General features: G+C 45.3%; 1 protein-coding gene and 1 long non-coding RNA gene across 2 annotated transcripts; both read right to left on the bottom strand.

Annotated features, from left to right (window-relative positions):
* Positions 1–2,876: 2,876 nt before the first annotated feature.
* Positions 2,877–6,934, bottom strand: LOC125756707 (uncharacterized). The gene is made up of 3 exons (XR_007414695.1): positions 6,879–6,934; positions 3,388–3,491; positions 2,877–2,932 (listed from the first exon to the last, which is right to left on the bottom strand). It is a non-coding gene; the product is annotated as an uncharacterized LOC125756707 (long non-coding RNA).
* A 1,556-nt stretch (positions 6,935–8,490) lies between these two features.
* LOC119377641 (neprilysin-11) lies at positions 8,491–20,400 on the bottom strand. Its single transcript, XM_037647020.1, has 7 exons — positions 20,020–20,400; positions 16,023–16,202; positions 13,849–13,932; positions 13,551–13,684; positions 10,168–10,387; positions 9,436–9,540; positions 8,491–8,502 (listed from the first exon to the last, which is right to left on the bottom strand). Exons 1-7 carry the CDS (start codon positions 20,398–20,400, stop codon positions 8,491–8,493), a joined length of 1,116 nt encoding a protein of 371 aa, XP_037502948.1.
* Between the last annotated feature and the right edge of the window lie 228 nt (positions 20,401–20,628).

Below are 20,628 nucleotides of genomic sequence, written 5' to 3'. Positions count from 1 at the left end.
CTTAAACTGACACAAATAATTAACTTGAAGCTGAGCTGGATAGTTAACATACACTACTGGAAAACTACAAACATCACACAATCTGCAAACAAACGTAATGATGTAATGTAAGAAAAAAATGAAACTAAAAGGTGAGAGGTGTTTTCTAAAAGTAGAAGTCTGTTCTTCACACCTTGTTGACAGGTTTGAAGAGGCTATTGTAACAGCCTTCGACCGTGTGACTGTAGTTTCGTATCGTGGACGAGTCCCACCAGCACATGTAGGTGCCGTTCTGGTCGAAGCAGCGACCTGGAAATTCGCGCATGCAAGGGGGCGCCTTGAGTGTGGCTTGGAACTATTCATAAAATGGGAAGGGCGGCGTTTTCAGAACACCGCTCATATTTTCTTTTGCCAGACGTACCACCTATGCATGGGAACTGCTTTTTCAAAGCCAGTTGGTAACCTACGCTGTGCCGTTTCGCGGTTACCGCCATTTGCCAGAATCACTACTGCCAGAACCAGAGTCGACAGCGACGTGCCGCTCTACCAATGACGTCATTCGTGACGTTTGCGCTCGGGTTACGTGACTCCGAACTGTTGAGGGGCAAATAGACTCTCCCTGGTTGCGCCCAACAAGCGATGAAAATTCTGGTCTTTAAACCACGCTCGCCGGCGGTGTTTTCTGACCATCAGCTGTAGCGCGTCGAAACGCGCGGCCCCTGTGCTGGTCACGCCAATAGGCGAGAACTTAGGTCAAGATTATGTATGCTTGCTCTAAACGCGAGAGTGAAGGTAAAATAATTTGGGCTATGGTGTTCCATGTCTAGCATGCACAGTACTCATCACGGGAGAAATAAGCACTCGCCTTCGAATATTAGGGAGCTCATCATCTTCGAAGCAATGAGAAATCCGAGCGAACCGAAGTTCAGTGCACTGTGTGAAAGAAAAAGAATCGTGAAAGTACCAGTTATGTGCTCTTTTCTAAACTGCGTCATAACATCCTGCCAAAGGACGATAGCGCGCAGTGACGTAACGCTTAAGAAGGTGCGAGTTCAGTCGGGGCACGTTTTTCTTTTCTCATTTTCAGTTTGCTATGATCCTTTAGATCTCCCCTTTTGACCTGATCACCACTGTACTCGGTCATTTACTTATGAAAGCTAACATCAACAGATTGTTTCACTTAATTATGAAGGTGGACGTTTTTTGCGGAAATGTCGGCGCATTAAGAAATTAAATAAGAGGACGAGGCTTGTTACATATACGCATGGATCAATTAGGACGATGTTTGATTAGTGATGTTAGCCGGAATTATTTAAGCTGCCGGAATTAGAAACGCTTTGCCCGTCTGGAGCCTGTCATGAAAATGCACGTATGATTATCTTGCAGTAGGACCAAGCGTATGAGCGTCTTGATAATAAAAAAAGTTGATTACTTTAATTGTTACAACGATCTGTCTAATTACAACGATACTTTCTATTTTTTTTTATTTTACACATCACAGCAAAGCACTGATTTTTAATTGTTTTTCTAAAAGCCACTTAATACAGTAATACACCTTGTGAGCGTTCTCGGTCTAAGGTCACTGACCAAAGCCTCAACGGATGTTCCTAGATCGTTTACCGCACTGCAGGTTGGTGTTACATTAAAATACAGTTATGGAAACGCTTTGAAATGTCTGTACTATACAGGTATACATAAGGTCGTTCGTGGCTGTCTTTTTTCTTTTTCGAGTCGATGATCAAATACAATGGGAAAACTATTTCCTGCGTGACATACAGGGAACAACTTACGGACTGAGACCCTCCGTGTAGAGGGGTGGTTCTAGCATCGCCCCTGGAACGACTGCAATAAAGAAACAAGGCAGCGAGTGGGCATCGTGTATATTGACAAGAACGCAGCGCAATTTCACCTGATTATTAAAAAGAAAAAGCACCTCCAAACTTTCGCCCTTTAAAGTAACAAGCTTGCTTTGACGTCATGTCTAATATTTGTCACCTCTAATAGCGTTATCGTTTCGAATTAAATTTGGAGCATCAGCTTACATTAATTGCCACGCCAATTAAGTGTCGTACACTTTTTTGCATAACGACATGACGCATGATTGCGTCACGATAATCTATAAATAGCTGCTGTATTGACATTGATGTTTTTCTAGGCTAAACGTGAATAACTTGAATATAAAAACCAAATGAGCCGTTAGAAAAGCAGATGCGTGAAAGTGCTCACTTATGTGAAAGTTACTGAGCTGCCAGTATCTGATATAAAGGCGGCCGAGTGCTTAACACAATGAAGAAAAATTAACTTTTAGCGGTGTACATATTGCTACAACGGAAGCTTTAATGTACGTGTGTGAGCATAGAATGCCTGAATACGGCTAGCCGCAATGCGAATGTTTGGATCAGATTACAACGAATCAGCGCGGTACTAATTCGATTAGGATAGTGGTAATATAATCAAATTGAGTTGTCGTAAGACTTATAGCGTACCCAAAATATATAATTTGTGATTTTCCCCATGCGGGGACGAAGGTTTTATGCGACGAGCAAATAGCTTCCCTCGACTCAAAATTCGAAATTTACAAAAAACTCTTAATATGGCTGAGTGACTACAGGGACCCGTTATAAATCTAGCTCCTCGCATAATATAAAAACCTCGATAATTTTCAAAGGATGACTTCATGGCTGAACACGCATTCCCCGCACAAGAATGCTTAATGGCGTTAATGACAGAACTACTTATTACGCATTAATATGTCTGATTCGAACTCACGCGTTACTGTTATTCGATAACGATTCTCATCTTTCGTTCTCGTTATTGCTCGCGAGTGTACTACGCGTACGGAAGGTTGTCGATAGATTTGCATAATCACACAATTCAACAGAAGTAGAGCAACTTACCCACTGTGTTGTATATTGGATCGTATGACACTTCTAGGGAAGAATATGGCACGTCGCTGAAAAGAAGGGCAATACAGTTGGTAACGGAGGTTAAGCGCTTATGTTCATTTCTACATACATATTATAGAATCCAATGCTGGTTAACAAAAAAGCATAGAAAACGCAGACAGCAATTAAGACAAGAATGACCACAACAACTTTTTGCAGTTATTGTGTTCTGAGCAGTTTTTTTTTCTTTTCTTTTTCGTACTGATCGCGATTCCCTATTTACAAGCTTTTTAACCGCGCTTAGGATGATACAGCGTCTTTACACATATATTCAAATTCACTTTATTAATTACCCAGAATAATTTGAATGCCACAATTCACGTAGCCCATTCATTCATTCATTCATTCATTCATTCATTCATTCATTCATTCATTCATTCATTCGGTCGTTCACCGCAGTAAACGCTAAATACCAGATTTACACGCAGTGTGTTCTTGTGAATGGCTGTCCTTCATGACTCACTTGGTGAACTCCGGTCGATTCCAGGTGAGCTTTTGCCACTCCCGCTCGGCTTCGGAAACCATCAGCTTGACGACGAGAATGACGTAGGTGTCCTGGTATTCCGTCTGTAGGGAGTACAGTATATTGTACAGGGGTTAATTATAGACCACTGAGTAATGTCACGAGATGGTAATGTCATCGATATGCTAGCCAATAAGCAACCACCTCTGGTGTCTTGTACAGAATTGGTACATCGCGAGCACTTATTCGTGCATCCAGGATGAAACCCTTTGCCCTGGCGTGGTTTCTACGCGTACCATGGCGGCCGACTGGCGCGCTTCGCCTGTGCGCAGATTTTCCAATGATCATTCATAACAGATTCGACGCAATGCAAACGGCAGTCCATACTTACGAAAGGTAGCTCAATCGACATGATCTAGGAGAAAACAAAAATATGTCTTTTTTTTAGGAAACTGAAAATGCACGACGTAAGCCGACTGGCAGATAAATCAGCGCAAGAAAAAAAAAGTAACGTACGCTAGAGAAATTCATTGTTGGGCTAGTTGGTCTTGCATAACTGGATGATATACGTGTCCATATTATTATTTTTTATTTATTTACAAGTACTGCAATCACCAATTGATGATCTTAGGAGGGTGGTACATGAAGTTAGTCATGAACAAATGGCAAGTACATGGACATATAATATATACAGGTTATACAATGTGTATAGGGCAAATTCAAACTTCCACGGGCAAGAAGGTACAATAAAAAATATAAGATTGCATTTATACAAGCATGTACAGTAGTATGTAATACGATTCAACTGGTAGGTGCACTTTCTAATTCCGATAAAAACAATGGAAGTGAGGATGCTGAAACAATTTCATTAGTTAGTTTATTCCACTCGACTATGGTGCAAGGAAAGAAGGAATACTTAAATCAATTATTGCGTGCGGGAACAGCGGTGTGCCTACAGCGGCCAAATTCCGATAATTTCTTGAGTGTGTTCAAAGGCAGACAAATGGGCGGACTTTAAGAACACGGTCGTGCCACTTATGTTAACTATATATAATCATGGCGGACCGCATATGTGAGTGAATGCAGCGGCCCAATGACAGGGACCATTTACGAACGGAAAGCTCTCGTGAATACGGCTTCCGGTTCGTAGATGGAATTCACGAGGGGAAAAATTAGTGTATGACCTGGGCAGAAAGATTCCGGATAGGTCAAGTAAGGAGAGAGCGCCATAGCGATCGAAGAGAATCGCCCGGCAGCTCAACATTGGAATGCAGAGGGAATAAGATGTCTGTCTCTCGTGCTTTCGTATCTGCCGTGCGGCCTTCGTGAGGGACCTGCTTTATTGACAGCATTTGAGCAGGTGCAGCCAACAGATGCTGTTTCTTTTATGTTCCTGCTTTTTATTAATCAGGGCAGCGACTGCTGAACAAATATCATGAGCAAAACATTAGAGGGACTGCGGGATGATCTAAGAAAGCTTCGCAGAAGTGCGAAAATATAAAGGAAAACAGTAGGAAGGAAGCAAACGTCTGAGCAATTTCACATGCGTCAGTTTCCTAAAGAATTTCTTTATTTTTGTTCATTTGTTTGTCTGTTTGTACGCAGATAGCGTGCTAACGCACGAGTCACCCTTCTTTGAAATACCAAAAGCCGCACGGCCGTCGCAGTACAAACTACGTACATTTTTGTGCGCCTCGTGTGCTCGTGCCGCTTTCACGTGGTTAAAGGGGTGGTGCCATCAAATTTCGAGGCTATAACAAGCCTGTTGTGGTTTCACTCTGTATGCAAGGACACTCCACACGAAGGGTCGGACTCAGCAAACGTTTATATATTAATTCACTCTCAAAGTGTACCTAAATGCTCATTCTCCCGATCGACACCCATCGCTAGCACGCCAGCTTTTACGTAGCTGTATAGGAACGGCAACGAAAGTTGTAGTGACGTCACACCAGATCTGCTGTAGTGAGGTGAGTGACCTCCGGACCTCCGCAACGTACGTACCGGCTGTAGTGAACTAGAATGGTAATACAGCCAGCTGCTCTATAAGCGTCCGCGTTGTAGCGACTCGGTAATGACCTAAGTTACCTGTGTTGAAGCAGCCTAAAGAATACCTTACCATAGTTCGAAGTATCAGTGTTGCTCGCTAGTGCTACGCTAAGATAAGTGGATCAAATTTAAAGTAAAGATCAAACCAAACGTAACGAGGTAACCGTCTTGCACATTCGGCGCATGCATACTGAAAAGACTAAAAAATCAGTGGAAAATTGGTTTTGGGTCATATTTATTAGAGCCGACTCGCTAATAAAGATGTTGACTATACTCTTGGGCACCTGAAACCGATTTTTTTCTTTTTTTTGCAGACGAGTGCATTTTCTTTATTTCAGTAAATAATAGCAATCACAGCAAACAGATAATCTGCCAGGCATTCTACATACAGTGAAACCTCGGTGATACGATCACAGCTCATACGAATTTCGGGGTGATACGAATTTTTCGTATGAAAAAAACTTTTCTTACGGCCAGAATAAACCTTCAGAGACGCGTTACGGCCTCCGAGATTGTGTGCGCGAATCTTTGAGGCTATGTGTGCCTCCGTGTGCCTTCGCGTTTAGATTACAGAGGACATTAGCGTCATGCTTTTTTTTTAATAACGCGTCGACGCGGGCTGCTGTCGTTTTACAGTGTTTGCATGTGCCTGCCTCGTGCATCAGACATCCTATGAAAGGTGGACGAGGACCGAAATAAGGCGAGGACGGTCTTGGTGAAGGAGTCAGGCCTCACAACGCCAAAATGCGCTACCGTTGAGGTCGCACTTGTGCGGGCACGGCCGTAAATCTCCCAAAAAACATCCCCAACACCTTCGCGATAACAAAATCATGACACAGGACCGTGATTCTGTAATTTTGTGGCCTTGATCCATCGCGTCAAAGAACTTCTTCCGTTACTTTCGCTGCAGTACTACGGTGTCATGCAAAAAGGCATACTAAAATTTCGAAGGGGCTACTGCTGTCGCGGGTCACAACGCACCTGATTCATTCATTAAATACGTGCGTACGGGCCGTATATTTACGAGTGCTGGTATGATTGCCGATATCTAAAAACTTAACTGGTAATTATTCAGGGTTCTTCCTGCCGTTGCTGCGGCCCTGAAAAACAATAAATGAAAATGTACGCCAGCTTTCTTTTGTCGCATGCTAATTTTCCGTGCTTTCTGGTCATACGAATTTCGGATGATACGAATATTTTTGGTGGTCTCGTGAGATCTGTATCACCGAGGTTTCACTGTACTTGCTGCGATGTCAATTTCTGCATATTTCAAGAAGGTCGGGTTTCTTTTTTTTTGTTATTAATGGAAGTAAAATATACGAATACCAAGAGATGTTCCTTTTTATGATATCGGGCAGCCCTATTAAGTCCCAGTTCAGAGGGACAACATTCAATTTCGCGCTGTATGCGAACGAGCCACGAATCGATGAGCGCGCAGAACTTACGTCTTCCACAAGGGCCTCGTTCTGGTCGCCTACAACAAATTTCATACGCTGAACCTGTGGAAGAAAAGGGCACGGAGAAGTAGCACGACGTGCTGTTAAGTTACTTTGACGTCAGACGAAGGCGACGTTCGTGATGTGTGTGTCATCGTAAGTAGCGCAACGCAACGGCACAACAGAAAGGAAAAGACGAACACGGGCTCTCCCTTTCGATTGTGCTGTTTCTTTGCACTACTTACGATGATATTAATGTCCAAACACTAACTCGCCCTATACATTGAACTCTCTAAATGTGATGTGTGTAGTGTTGGAATATGATTTGCAACGCTGTCACCCAGCTGCACAGTACCGTAGTGACGTCATTACTTTGCAGTTCTTTAATAAACATATTTCTCTGCGGAGGCTCGGAAGTAAGAAACATGTAAAAAATAACTTCGTGCGAACAACATCATTTGGTGTTCGTGAGCACACCCTAGAACTCCTCAAATACAGCTTGTGGTTAACGACAAAGAACAATTCGAACGTTTACGTGACTTGGCGTAACTCATTAAGAAGAAATCGCATTTCGCAAAATGTCGCGGGTGGCTCAAGACGAGGGCGAACGATACGCCGTGAGTCTCATTTGTCTTTACTGTACGTAACACTCAATTCATTGTTACGTTATTGCGCACCACTTTGAGGACGAAGACTGAACCACACGAACACAAGCGAACCTAAGAAGTACCCTTCTAAGTAACACTCAAGCTTGAAAAATTGGTTCAAGTTGTGTGAAACGCCCGTGGTACAGTAATCACCGCGCTAATACTTCACGTGTTAGTGACGCAAGTTAAACGGATACTATTTATTCATAAAGATTTGATTCGCGAATTTGCATTGTCCGGAACTGGAAATAGGCTGGCTCATGGGTAAGGCTTTCCAGAAACTTTCCGCAAAGTAGATCATGCTTTAGGGTGCCTCGATGTGTGCGCCTCATCGAGGGACCCTGTCATGCTTGAGCAAGCAGCGAACTCGTACTGCAGTCGAGGAAACTAATTCCTCACCCTCATAGCCGCTGATCAAGCTATTAGCGCGTCTTTTCGAGATGTACCTGACGTGTATATTAAATTTTCACCAAATCATATACCGAAGGCTCAAGCAGACTGATGTTCTATAACCTTTCGGGGGATGTTTAGGGTGCAATAGAGATCAGCTATGTGCTCATGATTAGTGGCTAGGAGCACGAACTCTGTGTTCGCAATTCGCGACTTGTACGATCAGATGTATGAAAAAAAGAATGGGGAGGGGCGAAGCGTGTAGGGAAGGGTGTTTCACCTCCACTAACGTGAAACCTGTGGAGGGGCGAAGCATGCAGTGTGCGCAGGTGTTTCCTACAGCAAAATCACTGCTAATGGGCAATGATAGACAGAAGAAAGATTAGACACAGAGACCCGCAGTCCGCTTTTAGTTAACGTGCACGCTGCGAATCTTTTGTGTTCAACTACGCACAAGAGAAGTCTCCCACCGGCACTACATTGCAAGTCAAGGTCCAGTGCCTATATATACGGGGTGGCCGGTGAACGTTGTGCAGCGCGCAATGATGTTCCGCGCAGGGAATTTTTCCTTTTTCGGGTAATTTTCATCCGTCATTCTGCACGAAAGGGAAAAAGGGAATATTTGCGATTCTGCAGGGAATTTGAGGAATGGTGAAATTCCCTATGATGAGTAATACATAGTGGTCACAGTGCGCTTAAGGCTTCTGCAATCAGTTCTAGTGCATGCAGTACACAAAAGCATAGCCTCTTGAGACTTAATTGCCTGGAGTGATTGCTAGTTCACTCTGGCACTTAGACTGAAAACCCATATATGCACATTGTACTTACAGCAAGAGTTACGAAGGGCATGATTTTGTATTGTGCAGGAGCGCAGGCGTTAGTCGTGATTTTCATAGTCGTTGTTTACACGTCACACACATGCACGTGTGTGGGCTCGCATTCATTGCTACTATTGCGTAGGGAAAAATGCTGGGATTTTCTTCGAAGTATGCAGGGGAAAATGCCCAAAATAGGGAATTTTCATGCCTCGGAATGGGAATTTTTCGGCGTAGTACGGAACATCACCAGCAGTGCGAGCAGTCGGTTTTTTCAATCAAGACACTCGTTAGCAGACGCTCCCTGCGTCGGCGTTGTCTCTCGCGGGCGAGGGCGCGTTCTCGTTCCTTGCGACCTGGTAGTTCAGCGTTCAGAGCAGAAAGAGCGTTTCCATAGTCAACGCGCCGTTCGCTCTCTCTCGCTACAGGGCGAGCGCTGAGGCGGTGGCCCCCTCTCTTGCGCTCAAACAAATGGACAGCAGACGGCGACGACGATGCACACCGACACGTCGAGAGCCTAGAGTGCTTCGCCCCTAAAATGGCTGTTCAGCGCCGGTGTCCACGTGCAGCCGTGCAGCCCACCATCGCGCGCTTACGTGTGAGCAGGTGTAAGCGTGTGCGTGTTTGCGAATGTACGTTTGTTCGCTTTATAACGAACGAAAGAGCAGAAGAAAAGCCGAGGTTCTGGATTTATGTTATAACATACGTCCATACCTTGGAGATGGCGTGCTGCCTCGTGGCCGGTGTCATCCACTCGTTGTAGTCCAAGTTGTGAGCCATCGTGGCCTTCAGCTCCTCGCACATTCTCTCGACTTGTTTCTACAGTAACGAAGGAGATGACGAAAAAGAAAAACGCCACCACTGTAGCCAGTCACCAGTGACGTGTTCGAAATCAAACCCTTAGATACACGGGGAAGGCGAATAACAGTACAACAAGGTGTAGTTTTTTGACAATATTGAACGACATATGATGTTTTGCGTCGTCGTGTGATAGGTGGCTGAAGGCTTGCGTACTTTTTTTATTGCGATTGTAGTTGCACACAGACGAACAAGTCTTACAAATAACGTATATACATTTATATGCTGCTTGATGATGCATAAACTGTTTTAACATCAGTAGAGTACGACACCAAATAGCCGCGTATCTGCTTGATTACACAGTTATACGTCAGCTTGTCAGACGATGCGGACTTTCTTTAAATTCTCTCTTTACCAATCAGAACTACCAACAGCGCACTGATAGAAGTAGCCCTCATTATACTATAGTTTACGTTCTTTCACTTCATGTGATTTGCACAGAGCGAGAGAGAGAAGGGGACCATAGAGTGGCAAGGAGGTTAACCATGAAGAGGTAGTTCCGATTGGCTACCCTACACGAGGGGGGGGGGGTAGCCAAAGAGCAGAAATGTGGAAGACGAGAGAGAGTGAGCGTGGAGTGAGACCGACCTGCGAGTTTCTCAGCGAGGCCGTCTCGTTTAGCAGCAGCCACCCGGCCGTATGGGGCAGCGTGCCGAGCAGGTCGTGCAGGCAGTGTTCGGAGCGAGCCGCGTTCGAGGCGAGACCGACGCGCCGCAGGAACTCCTGCCGGATGTCCAGGAACAGCTGGCTCGTGTACGGACCCAGCTCCAGGATCACGCGCCACGTCATGTAGTTGATCAGGTGACGCCTGCAGCAAGTATGCTTAGCCAACGTCATCGTGGATGTTGAACTTGATGTTTTTGCTTTTGAGCTGTACGAGGATCCCTTCATTCGACCTGTACTCTGTATATGAATGGACATCCTGAAGCTAATTTTACACCTTTTATATAGTAGCGGCTGTGCATTAATACAACAGATTTTTTGTTTCTTGCGGCTTTGGCCTCTGGGGCGGCGCACAAGTTGACGTTAGCAGCAGGTGATGCACGACAGCTAGAAGCCACATATACGTACACGTGCCATATATGTGTAATGTCCGTTGTCGTCGCTTCCAAAGGATCGCTAAGGATTCTGTTATGTATATACAGGGTGTCAGATGAGCTTTAGAATGATATACAAGGCATCTTTACTGAGGAAACCAAAAAGCACATGCCGAGGACGGAGAAGAGAGGTAACACTGTGGCTCTCAAAGGAAGCAGTTAGCACAGTATTAGAAAGAAGGATGGCCAATGCCAAGGGTGACAAAGCATACGCAAGATCATGAACAGACAAGCTTAAAAGACATACTAAGACATAGAAGGACAAGTATTTAATTAAGAGTGCAGTATAAAGAAATCCAAGAGCAGAAATCGGAGAGCACGGAAGAACATGACATCTCCTTAACAAACTTGAAGACTTCACAGGAGATACTCAGCCTAGGCGTAATGGGGTCACTAGTAAACAAGGAAATCTTCTCGCGATGGGAGAATACTTAATGCTAATATGAAACAAATACACCGAAAATCTTCTAAGGAAAAATAAATTTAGGAAGCTCAAGTACAAACCAGAACCAACAGTTTTGGGAGATAACATAAACTTTAAAGTTGCTGCCTTCAGATAAAGCAAGTGGGTCAGACGACCTTCTTATGAAAGTATTTAAGCAACTTGAATCGGAATCAACAAAACTCATTACTAAAGTACGTGAACAGATCTGCAAAACAACATAATGACCAATGAACGGGAAGAGATCTGTATTTTTGTCGCTGCATAACAAAGGAGACACAAAAGAATGCTCATACTATATAGAATCGCCGCCTTATTATCACCGATCAGTAAAATGCTCCAGACGAATACAGAAAACGCTAGAACCATAAATGGAAAGAGAGCCGGCGATAGAGAAAGCGAAGTTCAGAAAGGGCTGTGGTACCAGAGCCCACATGACAAATGTAAGATGGTTGATGGAAATTTTGTGAATACAAGGGGCCTTTGTACTGATGCTTCATCGACCATAGTAAAGCTTTTGACTCAATCGACCACTCCTAATGATTGGAACGCAGAATTTGAAGTACTACACGTGTGAACGCTCTAAGCCATAATGGTGCGTCGACAATGTTAACAGGGCGTTCTTAAGAATTTCCCGCACGCTCAAGCTAACGCATTGGGATGTTTGGTGTGTTTTCGTTTGACCACGTACACTCGACGCCGCTTCTGTACGTCGCGCTACAACGATTGGCATAATGCTTCACATTACGTTACATTTCAAACATGTGAGATTAGTTTGGCACGAGGACACGGTGCATGAGGAGGACATTACGTTGAAGCGCCACACGGTGCGAGCGCAGAGAGCGGCCGGTTGATAGCGCAGCCGAGAGAAGCCGAGCTATCGAAATTCAGCGTTACCTTTACGCGATGCAAATCATGTCACCAATGAAGAACCCCTAATTTCTTATGTACACATGTTCGCTATCACGACACGATCTTCGCGTGATGGAGAGACTACGCAACGGGACCTGAAGAAACTGAACATACCAGGAATACAGCGACGTGTATGGGCCCGCGCGAACGAATTTTCGGCCTTGGTACGTCTCCGACAAGTCGTGCTCTTTTTCTCCGTGTTTCTCCTCAAGTGGTATTTTTCATATCTGCGCGTGCGATTTCTATGCGTGGTGAGAGCGCAGAGGTTTTAGCATCAGTGTGCGACTGCGTGGTATATGGCGGTTACGTGACAAATGCGCGGACAACATAGTTCGCGAGCGCTGATATATAAAAAACTTTCGCTTTGAAGGAAACAATGAAACAATTCGTTAGCAAACACTGATCCTGCATTACTAGAACGCGAGAGCTTCGTATTGCAGTTCGTTTTATTTTGCTATTGTAGTGATCATCGTCGATGCAGCTTTGCAAAGCTTCAGTGTATCAGCATACCGTTCAAAGAGGTGCGCGCTAAGGCTAAAATGTTCTGTAAGTGCCGCAAGTCTCAACGCTTGTTGCGCGCTCGCTTATGGATAGCTTCAGTGAAAGGGACAGCCAGCCTGGCTAACGACGGTGGTTCATCGCACTCTAAAAGCAGACCATGACAAACGCACTGGGCGAATTCTAGAATCGCTCAAGAACCCTCACGAACCTTGTCACAGCTAAGGTCGCCTGCACCGTTGTTACCAGCTCCCAATAAACTTCCATGTGTGAATAGCACTCGCGTTTGTTTAAGATAAGGAAGGGGCAGCTGGAGTTCCCAGCAATTCTGCGTTAACTGGCTTCCCATGATTGTGCATGTATCTGAAGGCCTTCCGTACGCGCACAAGTTTGTTCCGGTTTTCAATGTCCTTAAAATTTGCGTAATTATGATTGCACAGTGCTATATCACAATGTGATGGTGTCCACTTGTGAAAAGTATACTTGTTTGTTGATGTTTTTTTTTACCTTAGATACAAAAAATTACTTGTACAATAAAACTATATGGTATATTTTGCACCCGACAACAACTTTAGCAGCGCATAGATGCGAAGCCTTCTTTGGCTCTTTTCTCTGTTCATACGTGAGCTTTCTTTCGTTTATATCTTCGCGTATAATCGGCTTGAGGCAGACGCTGTTGCCAGCAGCATCGCGATATAACCGTCGTAACGTCTTGAACGGCTCGTCCTAGAAGACCATCCCGAGTAAACGACGATGCTAGCATGCCTTCATACGCAAGCTTGCACCATGCCCTTGAGCTTGTGTTTGTGTCGCAACCAACAGGCGGCGCCTCTGAAACAATGGCGGTGCTCTTCTTCACGTAGCACGAGTTCATCCTTCTCTCCAACGACTTGGTGATGCAGGAGACATACTCCACTTGACAAACCCCACTCGCTAAACGGCGCTATGACTCTATGGAAATCCTTCTCTGTTACGAGGACCAGGTAGAAGCGAACCTATAGTGAGGCGCATCGTTCAATTACCTGATGACGGGCTGGTGAAACAGGTGAGAAAGGTACTGCAGGTACTCCTTGCTCCAGAGCACAACCTCAGGGGCGGATCGGTTGGTGCCGCTGAGACGCTCCGTGACCTTGTTGATGATCTCGGTGAATGGAGTCTGTGGGTGTCCCAAACAAGGTGCACACTGTATACTCGTTGTTTAAGTACATCGTGGTTTTATAACATTTATAAGTAGTGTCATCGTTATCGTCAAACGAGAATTATCCAAGCGCGGCGTTGCGTTTGCACGAAACGGAAAAGCAACAACGCTCAAGCACCCACCATGACAGTCTCGTTAAGCGCCGAGTTCTCGGTGACAACTCCGCTCCACAAGAAGGATTTCTCGCTGTACACTGCCTCCACCGTCTGCAATAATAACGGCGTTGTATCCGAACTATTTCAGTTAGCAGTGTCCAACCACGGCCGCTCGATGAAAAGTTTTTCATCAAGCGGCCGTGGTCCAACATACATGTACACTACGAGGACTGCTTGTGCCAAAAACTCTTCGTATTATTAGATTGGGGAAATGGATAGCTAGCACACCGTGATGCACGTCACGAGTTCTGTCTTGTACACATTGAGATACTGCAAGAGTTGTCATTTAAAACGAACGTACGTCCAGTGCCACAGTGAACTTGCACAGTGAATTCTTGCACGTAGGCAGGTTCGTTACTTGATTGACAAGTTATCCAAAACTGTCGTACAGCGAGGGCTTATCTTTTCATGTAATGACTGTGCAAAAACACAATAGCGCTATCGACCGTGAATTTGCTTATTTATTTAGTGATTTGAGTCTTTTATGCTGCTGCGTCGACAATGTCATTTAGATTAATTAATAAGAATGCATCGTTGTCTCGAACAATATGCATGTATGAAACGAAAGAGATTGCCATCCGCCCTGTTTTAACACGAAACTACAAAGCGAATATTTGCTTCATGCACCAAACTAGTAGGTGACACTTTTTTTATATTCTGTTTGCGGGCTTCCGCAGAATTGACTCTGCGAGGTGAGCACATAAGGAATACGGTGCGTGTCAAATTTGATTCTCAAATTAGTTGTAAAGGTGGTGAAGAGTGCCAAACAGCAGGGGCCGAATTTACGAAGATTTTCGTTCGTAGAGCCCATTACCACTGGCGAGCAGGTTTCCAGCATCATGATTAGGTGAAGATTTCGTTTAGGAACTATTCCATAGAGTAAGATGTTTTTGTGAAGTAAAAAGTCGGGTTCGAAATCACGTAAACGATAACGGTAGCTGAAAAAAAAATTGAAGGACGCTTGAACTTCACCGTTAAAAAGCAGAACGAGATAACGTTCCACATCATTAGGTTGAATGCAACACATTCATAAGGTCCCCCTTCACGCTGAGAGCATTAAGCGATTCTGTAAATCACAAACACCTACGTAACCAAGGCAATTAACTGCACTAATTGCAATGATGGCACTGGGGAAATATATTCCAAATCTCCTTTTAAAACCCGCTGGTAGAAAATTAGTATTCTATGGACAAGATAATGACGCCGGTTCTGCGGTTCTGGGCCCATATATACAGAAAAATATCTTACGCTAAAAAAGTTCTTGGAGCATGTATCAGCCAATCCTGATACCGTACATATTAGCGAAGCCCACCGGCCAGTGGCACAGAGTACTTGAAATAATACGCTCTGTGAATTCGGCCCCTGGTTGAGCATTTCATCGACAAGTATTTCTCAGAAACTTGCAATGTTTGCCATAGTATTTGCTACCGCTGTGTTTGACGAGATATGGCCTGATGATGATTTTTTGCTCACGGCCAACGCTGACAACGGCATCGGATTATCTGCGACACGAAAAGGAGTACTGACACGAATTTTAAAAATTTTCGGATTGTTGCTTTAAATAAAAATACTGGTGTCGAGACACTTAAAACGAGTATTGTGGTGCCTGGGAATGCATCGTATATATTTTAATTACCACTACCTTAAAAAGACACTTTCGGTTTCGATATCGAGGGGGCGGCTTCTCAGTGACGTTTCATATCAGTATGACGTCACAAGAATACAGAAACTCGCGACGTACTAGCGGCAAATCCGTCATCTGCTCGTGGTGCTCATAAACAACGATGAGTGAACTGTCGTCCAGTGACCCTGACAGTGATTTCTGCGATTTAGGCTGCATGCAGGACGCAGAACTCGCAAGCTCGGGGGAACTGTCTTGACTCGTTGAGATAATGTCCATTGCAGTGGGGCTGGCTTGCAGATTCTCAGCGACGAAAACTTCAAAGTCAAATTGAAATATTTTATACGTGTTCTCCGACACCGGTGTGTGGACAGTGTTGACACTGCATACCAAGGAAACGGAAAATGTCCCTTTTGCGGTGTCTCAAAATCGTGTCAGTACTCCTTTAACGCTGTCGCGTTAAAAGGTATCGGAAACGCGTGGTGGGCATACAGGTATGGGCATGCATAATAGATAATACCATGGCCAGGTTCTCCTCAAACTCCACGATCTCCCTGGCGACGGTGGAGAGTCGCACGTCGGTGCGGAAGAACCTCGCGACGAGCACGATGAAGTCGTGGTAGTGGTCCAGCACCACGCCTTTGTCCGGGTAGTCGAAGCGCAGCAGGCCCTCGGGAAGACCGAACCGGGGGCTGTCGATCTGCACTCACATTATTATGCAAGATGTTTTCTCTTAGAAAATACGGATTTTTTTTTTTTAATATTGCCAATGGTATAAATAGCCCAGTTATAAAAGGACAGAAAGTTCTCGTCCTGCCCTTTCTCTCTACCGCATACCCTTTGCGATACGCTGTTTCTTTTTTTTTTTTATCGCGCAAGAATAACCGTAGTCGTTTAGCATTACTCCGGGCAGCATGCATCACTTGCACATTTTGTACGTCGCGATAAATTCCTGGCAAGAAGGAGATGTATTCGAGTGCAATTCTTCCTGGACGTGAAAACCAGAGGTGAGAACAGCGCCCAGGGGCGTACCCAGAAATTTTTTTCGGGGGGGGGGGGGAGGGGGGTTCTATCATACTTTATGTACGTATGTTCGTGCGTGCGTTTGTATGTACGCGTGTATATATACGCAAGCAAAACTGAAAAATTTCGGGGGGGGGTTTGAACCCCCCCAACCCCCCCCCTCCCTTGGCTACGCCCCTGACAGCGCCGGAGGCACAAAGCAGGCGTGTGCGACTATGATAATTGCCCGAAACTGGGCACCTGCAAAGTATTTCGTTGGCCACAAGTTCATAACGTATCACAATTGAGCAGGACACAAAATTTAGAGAGAGTTTTAGTGCTGGACACCTAAACGGCTTGCGTACCAAAACATTTTTGTTATTTTGTACTTTTGTTGCGGGCGGCTAGCGAACGGAAGAACCAGGGTGAATACAAAAGAACGCAACGAGCTGAGACAGCACCACCGTTGATAGTACTATGGGCGGTGCTGGCTTGGGGACCCAACAAATTCTCTAATAGAGAGTTTAGTGCCAGCGACCCCTAGCCGTTGGGTCCCCAGGCTACAGTATAATCTAGTTCACTATACCCCAAGCTCTCGCCTTCTTTTGTAGTTCTACCCGCCTTGTTCTGAGCGCCAGCTGCCTCCAAAGAGAATACAAAAGGACGCAAGAGCTTGAGCAAGCGAGTCGCTTGGGCACTAAAACACTCTGATCACGACGATGGGCATCGAACGCGGCACATACCAATGGTATATTTTATATGAGCATTATTTTTGGGGAAATTGAAACAAGCCTTCTACTACAATGGTGTTTAGCCGCGTTTCGTGTTTTGTTAACTTTTCTATACGCATCTCTTGTACCCCATTCAACATGTATTCAACATGAGCACATGTATGCATATCTCAAGAAATGCATCTGTAAAAGTCTCTTGTCAATGGCATACACACACGCATCTGCTGGCGGTGCACAAAGTACTGAAAATTTACAAGTTTTGAGCAGTTATTTGTGATTACACTGCTACGTTTACTTTTCCAGTTCCGGAGGAATGCATAGATAATGAGTGCTTAATCCTGTTTTCACTTTCCACGGGTGGCTGTGGCTCTGTCAGGGTTGCGATAACGAAGCTCTTCTACTGATCATTCTTTTTTGCTGCAAAACTTTTTGGTGAAAATAAAGTTGTCCAATTAATTGAGTTTTTACGTTCGACTGATTGCTCGATTAATTGATCGATTGAAATCGCACAATAGAAGTAAGAGTACGTCTAAAGGATGGAACGAATATCGGCTAGCAAAAACGCCTGAAGAACAGAACACACATTACTATCACAAATCGCATGATTTTCAGCGTGCATACTATACAACAGATGTACACAAAAACTATTAATTTCTTTTCCCAAATTAGTAGGTGCCATTGCAATGTTTTGCGGGCTGTAGAAAAATAAATGGCATCGAAAGCCTGTAATCGCTTTGCACCAGACCAGCGAGGAACAAACCCCATCTCGCATTGGTGAATCCCGAGCTCGATTCCCGGATTCCGACGGCAGCATTTCGTTGCGGCGCAAGCGCACAAACGCTCCTGCATTTTAGGCTTAGGCGCACTTCAAAGAACCGAAAAGTGATGAAATAAATCACAAGCCATCAACGTACTGCACACAAATTGCGGTATTATGATTTGAATTGTACTAAAAAAGCTCCTTATTAAAGGGGTACTGACACAAAAATTTTGGCTTCGCGTTTTTTTGCTGCAATATGTTGCTGGGGGCCTGTTATTCATAACACGGCACATCGTTTGTTGCAGTGCGTGACAGATAATTACAGGCTGCTCATTACCGACCAGTGTCAGTTTCTGTTTCACAGACGACAAGCCTCCGGGTGCAACTATCACCACCTAGCGGGTGCAGCACTCGATCACGTCAGCACACAGAACTGTGACGCACTTCCGCGTAGTTCGCGAGCAGCTGCCGAGAAGAAGGCTGCTGGAGCGGCCAAAAAAAATGCTGCTATGACGTCACCATAACTTGTTGCAGCGTGGTCACGTGAGGGAAGTAGGGGGTCACCGAGGGTCACCATCGCTCACGCAAACTTCAATATTCATTTAAAATACCTTCCAAGCTATATTCGCTGTTGATATTTTGCAGATGATATACGCATGTTAACGGGAATCGATCCCGCAGGTTATATCGGCCGCGAAATTTTGTGTCAGTACCCCTTTAATAGCACGAGCAGCGAGTGGCACTCCAGTTTCTCTTCCAAGCTCTTCCGGTCGAGTACTTCCGGTTTTACCAAATATTTATAAAAATTCTTCTAAAAATAGAAGTCGATGGCTGTGGTTCAAGTTGAAGAGTTTTATTGGATACATGTGATGCCGGACCATACCTTGGTTTAAGATGAAGGCGAATGAACTGTAAGGATAATTAGTGAAAATTGAGTTCACTGAGAAATTGGGAGCAGCCAACGTTGGGAGCAGCTGGGATCGTTGCGGCACCTGGCGAAGCAGATCTCAACCACGCGGTTCTTTCTGCGTGGCCTCTGAGATCCCTTTCAGCAACGCGCGAGATGCAAAGTAAACCCAAGGAATACACCGGGGCACATGAACGCCGACTAACGAGTGCTACTACCAAACGCCTAAGTCAAGGATAACAAGAATTGGTCGACACATCTTTTAAAAATGCCCTATACTTTCGTATTCTATTTTTGTCAAAAGAACCACAAAACGAGGTCGAAATACGTATACGCATACTTGACAAGCCTCCGTGGCGTATTAGAGGGTATACTCCTAATATGACGTTCCGCGATGTCCTTGGAGCGTTCAAACGACTGGTGAATATCAAGAAGCAAAATCTTCATCGTAGATTGCTCATGCAAGCAAACCTCATGGCATGATCTTTTCACTGCACACGTTGCTCACTGTTATCTCTAATCAGTGCGAGGAGCACCTCTCGCACTTTAGGCTGTATGAAGCCACCACATCTGTACATATCACGCACAGACGTTGGAACTTTCAACTTTATATAAAACCAGTGCGAAAGAAAGCTTTCGTGCCACAGATACTCTGATTATCTTACGTTTAATTTGTGACAAAATAACAAAAAATTTGAAAACTCCAGCGGCCTTATTCCGCGTGATGTATCGTCCTCTCATCTCCATGGTGCTTTCCATCTGTTGGGCCAAGCATCAGAGCCACTATGACATTAGTATTCGAGCGAGAAAGTCGTCGTGTTAGCGGCACAACTGGTCTAGGTGCTGTCAGATCTCCTGTTCCGTGCGCATGAGCTTCTTTTTTTACCATCTGTAGTAGCTCGGAATGGAAAACCGTCGTCGTTTTCTTGTGAGCGCTGCACAATCTTATGTACTAGCCTGACATCTCCTGCTCGGTTTGGCCTTGCTCTTTGGGGGTGGTGCTGCATGGCTAAATAACATGGACTCAATATCCGAGCATGAAGGAAGCAATCTGCTTCTGATCGTCGGGCACTTCATGGCACTCTGGCACCGGCGGCTCCTCTGCTGGCCTCCTTACCATCTTGTCCATCAGAGACACCAGTCGGGCCTTTAGGTCAATGAGAAACGAACGCGGCTTCTCCTTGGCTTTGGGTCGCAGCGTCGACATTGGCCAGGCCATTGGCCCAATGGGAAAGACATGTTGCTTCTCCTCGGTCTTAGGTAGAAGCCGTGGTGGTGGTCTCTGACGCAGTGTCGACGTTGGCCGGGGCATTGTCCCAATGGGAAGCGCACGTTGCTTTTCCTCGGTCTTAGGTAGAAGCCGTGCTGGTGGTCTCTGACGCAGCGTCGACGTTGGCCGGGGCATTGTCCCAATGGGAAGCGCACGTTGCTTTTCCTCGGTCTTAGGTAGAAGCCGTAGTGGTGGTCTCTGACGCAGCGTCGACGTTGGCCGGGGCATTGTCCCAATGGGAAGCGCACGTTGCTTTTCCTCGGTCTTAGGTAGAAGCCGTGGTGGTGGTCTCTGACGCAGCGTTGACGTTGCCGGGGCATTGTCCCAATGGGAAGCGCACGTTGCTTCTCCTTGGTCTTAGGTAGAAGCCGTGGTGGTGGTCTTTGACGCAGCGTCGACGTTGCCCGGGGCATTGTCCCAATGGGAAGCGCACGTTGCTTTTCCTCGGTCTTAGGT

Source organism: Rhipicephalus sanguineus, unplaced genomic scaffold (assembly GCF_013339695.2).
Source record: "Rhipicephalus sanguineus isolate Rsan-2018 unplaced genomic scaffold, BIME_Rsan_1.4 Seq527, whole genome shotgun sequence".
NCBI lineage: Eukaryota > Metazoa > Arthropoda > Arachnida > Ixodida > Ixodidae > Rhipicephalus > Rhipicephalus sanguineus.
The sequence above is the reverse complement of the archived record's forward strand: the minus strand, read 5'-3'. Positions and strand labels throughout refer to the sequence as shown.

Excerpts from the sequence above, each read along its gene's own strand:
- LOC119377641 (XM_037647020.1), bottom strand. The coding sequence starts at position 20,400 with ATGCCCCGGCCAACGTCGACGCTGCGTCAGAGACCACCACTACGGCTT. Across the intron at positions 10,388-13,550 it reads TTTCACCAGCCCGTCATCAG|GCGTCACCTGATCAACTACA; the intron begins GTAATTGAACGA and ends TACTTGCTGCAG. Across the intron at positions 9,541-10,167 it reads CCTCGCTGAGAAACTCGCAG|AAACAAGTCGAGAGAATGTG; the intron begins GTCGGTCTCACT and ends TCGTTACTGTAG.